At 40.2% G+C, this 12418-nt stretch overlaps 1 protein-coding gene across 1 annotated transcript; it reads right to left on the minus strand.

The window, feature by feature from the left end:
- Positions 1–1637: 1637 nt before the first annotated feature.
- Positions 1638–12135, minus strand: LOC108110757 (cGMP-dependent protein kinase 1). Its single transcript, XM_041819017.1, has 11 exons — positions 11840–12135; positions 9516–10035; positions 6867–6938; positions 5701–6573; positions 4566–4717; positions 3875–4164; positions 3641–3810; positions 3344–3582; positions 2908–3228; positions 2619–2850; positions 1638–2446 (listed from the first exon to the last, which is right to left on the minus strand). Exons 2-11 carry the CDS (start codon positions 9618–9620, stop codon positions 1931–1933), a joined length of 2970 nt encoding a protein of 989 aa, XP_041674951.1. The 5' UTR covers positions 9621–10035; positions 11840–12135; the 3' UTR covers positions 1638–1930.
- Positions 12136–12418: the final 283 nt, after the last annotated feature.

The following is a 12418-nucleotide window of genomic DNA, read 5'->3' on the forward strand; positions in this document are numbered from 1 at the left end:
TACGTATATGTGCAGGGGAAATCAATAAAAGCCTTGGCGAAAAACATTTGGCCACAATTTCAATTCTATGGCAGCCAGCAAGCAGCCGAATAAGAAGCACAGGAACTGAGGAACATTTCAACAATTTCCGCTACCGACTGGCAAAGTGAAAATTTTCATTTTCGCAACTGTCCCAGTATGGAATGTGGCATTTCTTCGACACCTACAGAATTTCTATGCGACTGCACACCGCGGTGACAAAGTTAGACGAAATGTCATCATTTCCGTTGGGAAAACTGCGCGCGCTCAACCGGCAATGCAGAAGAAAATCGAGGGGGGAAACCGCCGCTTAGTTTTTCTCAGGAAAATGATGGCGGTGCCCCGCCGCATGTCGACTACTGACTGCTGACTGGTTGGTAGGAAAAGGTTAACTAAGAAAGCCATGCAAATGCCTTTTTATTTCCCCACAAACTTTGTGGGCCCGCAAAAAAAAAAAAAAGCATTCAGAATTCCCGGGAATCAAAGGCAACGGCGAACTCTTTACTGGTCCCAGCCAATCCCTCTTACGGTTCTTAAACGAAGCGTAAAATTGTTAAATGAGTGCGAATGTCTACAGCGAAGAAAAGGGGCCTCATTCTATGGAACCCAAACTTTCGTCCTTTTGACCATTTCGCAGCATACTAAATTATTGATTAACCATGTTGGTCGCCATGCAGTTTGCTGCTTATATTATTTCAACTTTTCCGTATTCGTAGCTGAAATTAAATTGGGGTTTTCCCTCTGCCTTACTGAACAGAATTTCAATTGATTTGTAATCAGAAAGTATCTAGATTGGGGATTATTAGACATGGTCCATAGGGATTTAAATTAGGCATAGTGTGGTTGTGAAGTTTTTAATGTATCTAATGACTAATTTTTAAGCTTCAACAGAGGATGTTTGGATGCTTGAGACCTTTTCCATATGTGTATAAATGTACGGATGGCATAAAATAAACTTTAGCATACTTTTAGGCACTTTTTAAAAAAGGCTTCATGTGTATAAATTTAGAGACTTACAAAGTTTGTTATAACATTATACTTAAACTTATATTGCTTACTAAATTTGTTTCACCTACAAGTCCAAAACAACCTCAAGGCAAGATAACATACACAGAAGACAATAAAGTCATTTTGCGTGATGAAAACCTCACACAAATGATGATGTATCCAAGGCAGAGAACACAAAGGAACTTTATTGATATTGATGGCAATGATAAAAGCTATTATGTAACAAAACATAGCAGGGACGTCGCAATAAGTTTTGTTGCCTAACTAAGGAAGACCGAGTTGTTAGTTTTCACCCGTTAAAGACAAAGTGTTCTTATATTTCTCAACTTTGTGGAATTGCATTTGGCAAGTAAAAAGTGAAGTGAAATAGCTGAATTGAATTTGTTTGCTTACCTGCGGTGTGTGTGTGTGTGTGTGTCGGTGAAAGCAAAGAAAACTAGTTTGCGGTTCTAATTGATGCCGCGAGTACAAATAAACCTTCGGCTACAACTGGCCAGGCAGACTATGTTGACTTTCAAAGCAACTAAGTTGTTAAATTTGTCAAAAGAAATGCTGAAAGTGAATCAAAGCAAATGCTGTTCATTGAGAGTTGCCCAAAGTATTAGCTTTGATTTAGGCTATAGGCTTTCTTTCAAAGATCTGATATAATTGGGTGATATAATTGTTCATGTTTAATAAAGACTACTTAGAATCTATTTGAAACCTTACAAGCTTAAAGTACAACTTTTAATAATAAAATAAAATATATAACAAATGATTACAGACTTAGTTTGGTAGCTTCGAATTTACTAACTAATACGAGGTTGTTATGGCTGCTACGTGGGGGATACTATCAAGATTTAAAAACAAAACATATACAACTACTTACTAATATCCGAAATCTTATATAGTTTACTTTTCAGCTTTAAAAGTCTTTATCCCAACCGCTCAACTCCTCCGGTGGCTCATAGTCGTTTTCCACACCCGACGGACCAAAGTATTGCAGGTCGGTCCAACTCTTCAAAGGTCTTTTGATAGGTGATGGCAATTGCTTAAGTTTCAGTCGCTGCCAATCTAGACTTTCGAACCAACTATGCCTTTTGATATCGGCGATTCCCTTACGCTGATATCCCAGTCGTTCTGCCGGAAGTTGCTTGCAGAGATGCCGGACCAAGTGCTGGGCAGGTTTGGGTATCCGCGATGGCATGTGAATGACATCGATGCCACTGAGGATTTGCTGATAGATCTTGATTTGATTAACACCCCTGAAGGGGGTCTTACCAACAAGTAGTTCGTAAACTAAAATTCCCAGTGCCCAGTAGTCAACGGATCGATCATGTCCACGATCTAGGATAATCTCAGGTGCCACGTACTCTGGTGTGCCGGCAAATGTGTTGGTCTTCTCATTGTGTCGCACAAACTTGGCAAATCCAAAATCGACCTGGAATAAAATAAAATGTGTTTGATTATATATAATAGAGGATAGCACTAAAATCTTTGCAGGTTGGAAATCTGTCTGGAAATCTGTGTCAAAATGTTTAAGATGACTTAAAAATATAGTTGCCTACTTTTCGGCACCTTTGTAAACTACTTTAAACCATAATCAACCATACCAGTTTGCAATAGCCATCCGTGCCGAGCATTAGGTTTTCCGGCTTTAAGTCTCTGTAAATGAAATTGTGCGAATGCAAGTAATCGAAGGCTTCGACGACACAACCCGCTATAAATTTAGCGGTCTTCTCATCGAAATACTGGCGCTTTGACATCACCGTCCATACATCACCGCCCATGCACGCCTCCATTAGGAAGTAAACGTATTTGTCATTGCGGTACGTGCGGTAGAGTCTGAAAATAAAATTATATTTAATCTTCGGAAAGTTAAGTGCTTGAGTTACGACTTACTGTACTATAAATGGCGAGTTGCGACACTTAATCATTACGTTCTTTTCGTTGTAAACATGCTCTATTTGATCTTGTTTGACCACCTCGATTTTCTTGATGATCTTCAGGGCCAAGGCCTGTTGGCCATAGGCAACCAAATCCACGCGTCCAAAGGCTCCACAGCCCAGAGTGGCTATCTTTTTGAGTTCCGAGATTGCCACTTGGGAGTATTCGTTATCGAATTCTTGGGATTTGTTACTGGATCGACCACTCGTATCGCTGCGTTGGCTGCTGGGCTTCTCGCGAAGTTGTTTTATGGTTCCCAAATAGCTAATGAAGGCTCTAAAAAAGAGATTGTTTAGGTTTATGATTAATTAATTAATTTTGATAACTTCTGTCTCTTAAAAAATATTCCTTAATGATGTCCCTCTGATTAAGTAACATATTCCTGACTCACTCTCTGTCCAGCATGAGCACTTCAGTGCCCGGAGCATCGGCATACACACTGGCCTGTCGTACATCCGCATTCAGTAGAGCCTGTTCCCCGAAGTAGTCGCCACGCTTTCGCTTGGCCACAATCTGCTCCTGTCCTTGCTCGTCCTGCTTCTTTATGGTCACAGTTCCGCAACGGATAATATAGAACTCGTTGCCCACCTCGCCTTCTCGTACAATACAGCTGTCGGTCTCGTAGAATTTCTGGAATACAATGTGCAAGTGAGTTAAGGGCACCGATGGCTGATAACTGATATATTACCCTCTGTAGGAGATCTACGACTTTGAGGAGCAAACTCTGGTCGAACTCCTGCAAAAACGGAGCCGACCGCAGGAACTGAAGGTTTTCCTCGCGTTCCCTGGAGCCAGAGATTTGCATGATTGCCCGGAAGGTTTCGCGTTCGATTTTCCAAACGTGTGCATCGGTGGCAGCTAAAAATAAAAAGTGAGTTATTTTCTGCGCAATTTTTTCTACCAATCAGCTAAGGAATTTTACCCTGTATGGTAGCCTGACGGGGAGCATTGTAAAGTATGGCCAGTTCCCCAAACACAGTGGCTGGTCCGAAGTTTGCCACTAGCTGCCCGCCACGAATAACATTGTACTGTCCCTCGGCGGATACATATATCTCGGAGCCCTCCTCATGCTCATGGATGATAAGGCTTTGCTTCTTGTAGCAGGCCGGGGCCATTGCATTGATAACCATCTCCTTGCGCTCCTTGTCCATTAGATTATTGAGGAAATCATTGCGCTCAATGGCCGTTCGTATGAGATTGCGTGTGCTGTGGACCGGATTCATTGGGTAATAACCAAGGATTGTTTGTATTTCTCTAATTCAGGATATCTATGTGTGTTAAAGTAGGTGACTCTTCAATTTGAATTTCAAATTTTTGATTATCATTTTTTGTTTTGTTATTATTGTACTCTTTTGTTTGGTGTGTGGGTAAATTACAAGTTGTTTTGCGGCTCGGCGTTTTTGCTATCGAAAATATGGATCAAGGATTTGGATTTGCAAAACACACCAATAATGCCTGCCACTATTCACCGATTTGGCCATGTGTTTTTGTTCCCAAACTGAAGATAATCGAAAAATTTGAAAAATTTGAAATTTGAAAAGTCCTTTTTTTTAATCAATAAAAATTTTTAAGATATATAAATAAAAAATAAAATTTTAAATTAAAATTTAATATTTTTTTTTTTTTCTTTTTTTTTAATGTCGCCTTGAATGGGAAAATTGGGACGGACATAGATGAGGCCACCTTCTACGCGATGGGTTTTTGGTGTCGAGGAATCGCTGGATTTCTGACTATCGCCGCCTTCCTCTGGCCCTGATATTTGATCCTTGTAGTTTTCGTGTGAAATTGGCGAAAGAAAAATGGATTAGATAATACAGATGATAAGGGCTAGTGATTGTATTTCTTTTAAATAAGATTTTTAATGTTTTAAAACGAGTTGAGACCCAGACAAAAAGATTTTATCTTGGACTTTTTTCTTAATATAAAATAAGAACTAAAGTAAACTTGAAACACCACCTGGATATAATCGTAAAGACCTAAACCAGATTGTCTTAAGCAGTATTATTTCGCTATTACTAGCAACAGTTTCCATTGCGGAAGCTGAGCAAGAACCGATTAGCAGCGGATTGCCAATGGAGCAGATCCAAACCACCAGAGGGAATTCCTGTTTATTTTTTTTGTTTTGGGATAAAGTTTTGGTTCGTGTCTGTTGGCGAACAATTAACATTTAACTTGTTTTTGCTATTGGGTTAGACCCTGAGTTCCATTGCAAGCAGCTGTTTCGTGTTTCAGTTTCCCCATCTGTGCCTTTAGGAAACGAAAGGTTAGGAGTACTGTAGGTTGACTCCCACATAAAAGTTGCATCAAATGGTAAATGGAGTGTGGCATTGCGAGAGTCCTATAACACACTCACAGCCTGTCACTAAGTGGAAGTTTTAGGTATTTGAATTTAGGTAGGTAGCTAGCCAAGTTACTTCTTTCAGCAAAAATTGCCACCATTGTCTCATCAAGTCCTTTAATTATGCTAAAGTGGTGCAAAAATAAGTATTTCCTACTCATATTTTTGAAAATGTTTGCTTATAGTATTATCTGTGTTTGCTTAAAAGAGTAAATAAACAAAAAATGACGGGATCCTAAAAGTGGACAAATCTTCCTGTTTTATCTTCCATCCCACCACTTACCCCATCTAGGACAAAATTAACCTCTTTCTACCACAATCTATCGGCAGGAGAGCAAATGTTCGAAAAGCCGCAGAGTTCTGGCCAGTTTTGCCCGGCATGTCATCTGGCAAGCCACCTCATTACTTACTTGACTATTCGTAGCATCCTGCAGTTCCTGCGGACGCTCCACGCTCCGTTTCTTGCGCAAGTGAAGTGGCGTACCAGGGACTAGGAGTTCCGGTGGCATTGGCGGTGCTGGCGGTATGTTAATATCGGGCATCGTGGACACACGTCGGCGACGTTGACTGTCCGGATGGCTCTTGGCCTGATAATTGAGTGACACGTTGCTAGAGCTTTTGGCGCGGGGAGGAGCCTGCAGATGGAGGTGGCTCCTCTTCTGTTCCTCCGGTTGCTCTTGTGGCAGGACGCCATTTGTCAGCTTGCCGTTAATGGTGGCGTCGTTGTTGTTGTTGGCATCGCTACTCTGCCAGGACAAGGTGTCATCCGTTTGCTGGCCGCTTAGTTCCTGCGTGTGACCAATGAAAAACTTTACAGGACCCTCGGTCACAGGTGTTGTGGAGGTGCTCGAGGGTGTGGCGACATCATCGGCACCGCCCTCATCAATTATGCCATTCACATTCACTTTGAGTTTTGACTTGCCGCCATCGAGGACATCAAGGGCATCGGCATCGGCATGTGCATTAGCACCCGGCTCCGCCTCCCCCTCCTCCACTACGTCCTCCTCCAACGAATCCTGGGCATTCTCGATCTCTATGCTAGGCACCTCGGAGGGCAATGCGGTGGGCCGTCGCTCTTTGACTGGTTTTAATTTCGAACTTGAGCGTGTGACATTAATTGCACTGCCGCCCAAAGAGGACGACTCCTGTAGTTTGTCCTTGTTCGAGCGGAACTTACGCCCCTGCCCGCCATTGTTTGCGCTGCCATTTTCGGCAACCGATTGAAGTACGGTGGCCGAGGGTGGGGAGCCGGGCGTTTGCTGTCTCAGCCGTTGAAGTTTGGCCTAGAGGACCGAGTGCCAAAGACCCACCAAACATTCAACAAGACAAACACAGCGGTGCAAAAGTTTCGGCGTTGGGAGTGTGTTCAGTGTGTTCGGTTGGATAGTGGAGGCGTTGTTGAGTGTATATATTTACAAGTGTTTTGTGCCGATATTATTGTGTACACCGAATCGTTTGAAAGTATAAGAAACATACAAGCATGTGTGCAAATATTAGTCGAGTTTCACAAAGACAGCACTGTACAGTCAGTCGGGTGTGTGGTGTAGTGCAGGTAAAAGGTTTCAGGCGTACTCACCTCGCTGGCACTCGGGGTGACGATGGGCGAGTACAGTGGCTTCTCCTCGCGGCGGATGTATAGACCAATTTGCTGAAATTTTTAAAAGCAACTTAATAAAAGGTTATTTATAAGATTTCTAACTAGCCTTCTACGGTAGAACCTTCTTAATTTCATTTAATTGACTTAGGTAAATGTTTGCTATAAATAACAAATCGTACTGAATTATCAACAGATGCCTCATTAACGGCACACTAATAGCTAATACTAACTTGTTATGAATAACAGCTAAACTCCTCTGACGTATTCTTTTCATACCAACTTCCATACACTATCAAATGTATTAGTTAACGAATAGTAAATGGAAAATGTTCTTCTAAGAGCGCCTAAACAAAAATTATGTGCAATTGGTTTTTCCGCCTTTTCGAAAATAATTCTCTTATTTGATATGACACTTTTACTGATTTCCGTAAAAGCAATTTAATGCTTAACATCTCTTCCTACATATTTTTTTTGACCACTTCGATTGTGTTTACAATGTCGGCTTAAGCCTCCATTAGGCCGATAACAGCCAATTTCCATTGTCATTTTCTTCTTTAAATACAGGGCTTTATATGTCGTATTTCACGCTCAATACTCTGCACATTCAAATTGCCCCCTTTTGGCCAGTGTGTCCCTTTTTTTTAACCTTTCAACACGTCAGTTATGGATTCCCCTGCAAAAGCATTCCAGATTGATTGGCTCAAAATGGTGATAAGGGGCAGGCTTTAAATAAATCTCACAAATTTCCAAAGCCCTAAGAATTGTTTATTTACAAACCTATTATTTCAGTCTCAACTTCATGACCTGTAACCTCTTCAAAAGTGAAAAGTTTTGACACGGGTGGTGTCATGTGTCGTAAAAGTATTTTTCAGGTTTTCGTTTTTTTTTTCGTTTCTATTGCGCAAAAATGTTTTTAAAAATAGCTCTGGCAGCTATGACTTGAGCCTGACATAAGTCATAATTTTGTTTGAATTTACAATGGGATTCTCATAAGTTCTAAACTTTTATTAAGACTGACATGTAATGTGCATTATAAGTTGAAATTTAACTAATAGTTAACCTGTTCAGTTCACTCGAGTGAACAGCATTTTCATCTTATCTTTCAATTGGCATGGGGTCATGCGGTAATGAAATATTCAAACCTCTTTTAGGAGAGGCCCCAATGCAAGCATAAATAAACACGTGTCAATTTGCGAGTCGCCTGGTTGGATCTGCTTTGATATGCTAATCGACCTAAACGACGGCGTTTTGGCAGGTTTTCCGTTTTCCCACGGAAGCGCCGAATTCTGTTTTTGGCCGATAAAGTCAGCCGATAACGTTGAACTCAGGCAGTCTGCAGTCGAAAAAGAAGTTTTTTTTTTGCCTTGAATTCGAAGCCCTTGGAATCTTAGACTGCGTCATTCAAACGTATTCTGCCCCAGAGGCGTTTCTCCTTCTTTCTAACGTCTTTTGCCCTCAACATCCCGCAGTTATTTAGAATTACTGTGACGTGTAAGTTGTGCGTGCAATCACGTTCATTTCTATGCCTAGAACCATGTCAGTTCTCTAACAAAAAACACAAAAAAATAGGAAGACAGCTACAGATGTTTCTATAGATAGCCCAGCATCCGACGGATCCTGCATATTTATACGTCATTTGGAGCTCCTACTGCAAGATGCTGCTGCTACTGCTACTGCTACTGCTGCTGCTCTCACTCACATATTTTGTTTTAGATTTATGCATGAGCTTCATGTCCCCCGCCCGCATGACTAGGGTTTTTCCCTAGGATTTTCTGGTTCTTCCCACACCTATTTATATGCATGCTTATCATATTTTTGCATACCAAATACCAACTCGTGGTAGAATGTTTGTTATTGATGAAACGCCAAGATTGCAGATTGTCAAGTGGCGTGCCGATTGAAGTATTTTCCTAAGGACCCACTGCCATGTGACCAATTTGTCAAAGTATCTTAAGAACATACAAAATGGAAATGTATACTATGTATTTCCTTTTTCTTTTTGTTAATCAAAATACTAGTTTCCGATTCTCAATGAACCATGGCTCATATGTTTTCCCCCAAAAGCAAAAGTTAATGGGTATACAGCACTCGTATTTTTTCCCAGTTAAGTTTTATTTTTTTTTGCTTTTAAGATAAGCCTGTTAAAAAGTGAACGTCATGGACAAAAAATTAGTGATAAGGATAGGTTTCGCTTCAAACACACATTTTAACCTGATTTAATACCCTATATTCAGAGAGGACAAGGTCATTTCCGATCATAAAAATAGACAGAAAAAGCTAGACTATGAATTGATTTTTCTAATCAGTCAGAAATTGGAGAGAACCTCACTAGCTTTTCCGATATTCAGTTGTGATAATAACTAGTAAATTTATTTACTTTATTTAAAGGCACGTATGTTTTTGAGTTACTAGCTAAGCATGTCAAAATAAATTAAGCTTAGTATTTTCATATTTATTGGGTATCTTTAGGTCGAAAGAGGCTAATATTATTTACTGTTTCGCTAGACATTATTTATGGTTTTCTCTCACCGCCCCGATTAACTTAATTAAGCACTTGATGAACTTATCAGTTGACTTATCAGAGACAAGTGCAGTACTAAAGCCTGATCTGTGGCACGCTGAACTCACCACGGGACTATCTTGTGTGTTGAGTATCGTATCGGTGTTCTCATCTTGGGCGGGGGTAAATTTGTTTTTACTTCGATGATGGAAAAGTCGGGGAAAGCAGGCCATATTGTTGTTTCACTTTTCAGCTGAATGTATATCTCTCTCTCTGTGTAACCGTCGATGAACTTTATGTGACCTTAGCCACACAGATACTTTTATTTAGCCGCGATTAGTAGTTACTCGCCGTTTTTAGCACGCTCTTTTATCTGAAATCGTTTGCTGCGGTTGCTGCGTGTGGGTTAAACACTTTGATTACCCCGGCCATATTCCCTGATTTATGGTCAAGGATTTAATTGCGGCTATAAATTCGTTGTGTTCGGTTGCAATTGTCGCGGATTATGTATGCTTCGATTGTGATTGGACTACAATTCGATTTACTTCGCAAATGGAACACTCAAAGGCTTTAACACCGATTAGCTGTTAGGTATTAAGCTTAATGCTCGACAATTCTTAATACGAGTATATACTTTGTTAATTGGCGCTAAATTGATTAGTTTTTAAGTATTTAGTTAATGTTTGATGTCTGGGTATTCCAAAAAATCTTATCTTTTTGATGTATAAAAAAAAAGTGTGTTAATGTGTCAAGATTAGAGTTTTGACATATTGGAGGATCATGGAAACTGATTTTAATTTTAAATTGAATGAATTTCTAATATATTTATTTAGTTTATACTAGAAGTAAATATTTTATTTGCCAAGTTTGAAACCGCTTTAGTTTTCAGTGCTTAACCCGAATCACTAAAGTTAGTATCTCGGAAGTTATAACCAAAATTTCGGGAAACTAAAAGTACCCACTCAAAGAGGCAACGAGCCAGATATTGTGCAAGTCAACAGCCTTCAGTTTTGGCATCAAAAAACAAAAGGATTCCAGAGGGCCAGCACTAAATTCGTGGTTGACCACATCGGTTTATCAACTGTCCCAGAAAACTGGAAGCAGCATTTGCTTTGCATCTGATAAATTTGTTTGTGGAACAAAAGTTTCAAAGTTCAAAAATTATGCGCATCGTCAACTGGCTGCTTTAATTGCCGCCCCAAAGCGAATATCGTTGCTGCTACCAATTTCTCGGGTTTTTGTTTCTGCTCGAACACAGCTCGGTCATTGCGATGACTCAGAAAATGCTTGCTGGCTTTTATCATTTTGGCTCTTATCGTCTCAAATGCCTAATTGTTTTCTATTTATGCGGGGGGATTTCATTGTTTGGCCAAAAGCTCTAAGGCAAATGCCTTGAACGGCCGCCTTAAAAAGAAAGACCAGAAAAATGCTGGTGATTTCAAGGGGGGAAGAATTATCAGAGCCCTATAACTTGCTTGTATTAACAAGTTTACTGGCCCAAACACTCCCAAAAAGAAATCACATATAGCAACACTGTTTTATCAGCCAAGAATTGTATTGTATTTCCTTATACGAATAACGTCGATAACGCCGAACAACCGGCCGATGTGCATTTCACATTGAAAAATAAAGAACTGCCCGGAGATTGGAGATTGTTTTCATAGCCATTTGAGTGTTGTTTTTTCCCTGCTTTCCTTGCCATGATTTGCTTTTGGTAATATAAAAAAAAAGAATACAACATAAACAAGCTGAAACATTCGCCGAAGTAATGGCAACAGCTACATCAACAATAACGAAAAGAGAGAAAGGCTGGAGTGATTCGTCGGAGCGAGCCGCCAGTCACGAGTCACTCATTTATATTAATTTATTGACATTTCGTTTGCAGTTATCAGCACACTTTTCTGCTTCTTTATTTGTTGTTCCTCGCTGGCTTCAGCGTTTGCTTTCAGCTTTTCATTGCATTTCATAATGAGGTTATTGCTTGATTTGGCCTAGCTTGTTCTATTGTTTTTCGGTTTTGATTTCGTTTATAGCAAAAGTCAGTTAACGATGACTATTTTGATCAATAAAACTTTTTTGGCTCTGCGATAAGGGTCTATGGCCAAGCTAAAGTTCACGTAGTTTTACAAAGAAAAAACTATGTTTTAAACTATTTTCTGGACTGACGCAAAAGTTTTTTATTTTCACGAAAAGAAACACTCAAAATATTTCCACGAAGTTGTCGAAGAATATGTCAACCATATCTTTTGATTAGATATCAATATCAAGAACTTCAAGATGATTGATATATTTGTTGACTTTCAATTTGTCAAATAGCATGGAAATGAAATTCAGGAACATTCATTTTTGCTTCTCATTTGAGGCACTTATTTGATGTGGATTTTCCTAGGAACACATTTATTCACCAAAAGAACTCAAATATTTATAAGTAGCTTTTCACTTTTCAACAAACCACTTGAGCCGTACACGCCAAAACGGGCATGTCACTATTCGAAACCGAACCACTAAACCAAATGACCGCAAAATTAATCGGGGAATAAACATTCGTGGGTTTTTACTTCCTAACAAATCTGCGACTCCGATCGGGTCATTTTACAAATTCGCACGTAACAACTTCCGTTCCACGAGGGCCATTTAGAGGCTGAATCACTTGGGCCCGAAGCACCAAGGCTGTCCGATGCACACGGGGTATGAGGTATGAGCTACGAGGTACGAGATATTTCCACCGATCCGTAAACCTTCCGCACACCTGCCGCCGTGGAGGCTGATAACTCGACTAATTTAACGCGGCCAATTTAAATTGGCAATTTGCTCGACGCGGTTACGTCGACGCCAACTTCGACTGCGACTGCTGCGACTAGCTTTATGTTTATCGGTATCAGTTGGAGTGCCTGCCTTTGGGCCTTATCTATGGAGAAGTGTTGGGCATGCCAGGCGTCACTGTTAACGCGAGACGTTCTGTTTTTTTTTTTTTTTTTTTTTGTGGTTTGCCCGAAGATTACATGGAAGTCGTGTTGAGGAGGGTTAAATG

Source organism: Drosophila eugracilis, unplaced genomic scaffold (genome assembly GCF_018153835.1).
Source record: "Drosophila eugracilis isolate 14026-0451.02 unplaced genomic scaffold, ASM1815383v1 contig_445, whole genome shotgun sequence".
NCBI classification, from domain to species: domain Eukaryota; kingdom Metazoa; phylum Arthropoda; class Insecta; order Diptera; family Drosophilidae; genus Drosophila; species Drosophila eugracilis.

Excerpts from the sequence above, each read along its gene's own strand:
- LOC108110757 (XM_041819017.1), bottom strand. The coding sequence starts at position 9,620 with ATGGCCTGCTTTCCCCGACTTTTCCATCATCGAAGTAAAAACAAATTT. Across the intron at positions 6,939-9,515 it reads ACACACAAGATAGTCCCGTG|CAAATTGGTCTATACATCCG; the intron begins GTGAGTTCAGCG and ends TAAAAATTTCAG. Across the intron at positions 3,583-3,640 it reads TCGTAGATCTCCTACAGAGG|AAATTCTACGAGACCGACAG; the intron begins GTAATATATCAG and ends ATTGTATTCCAG.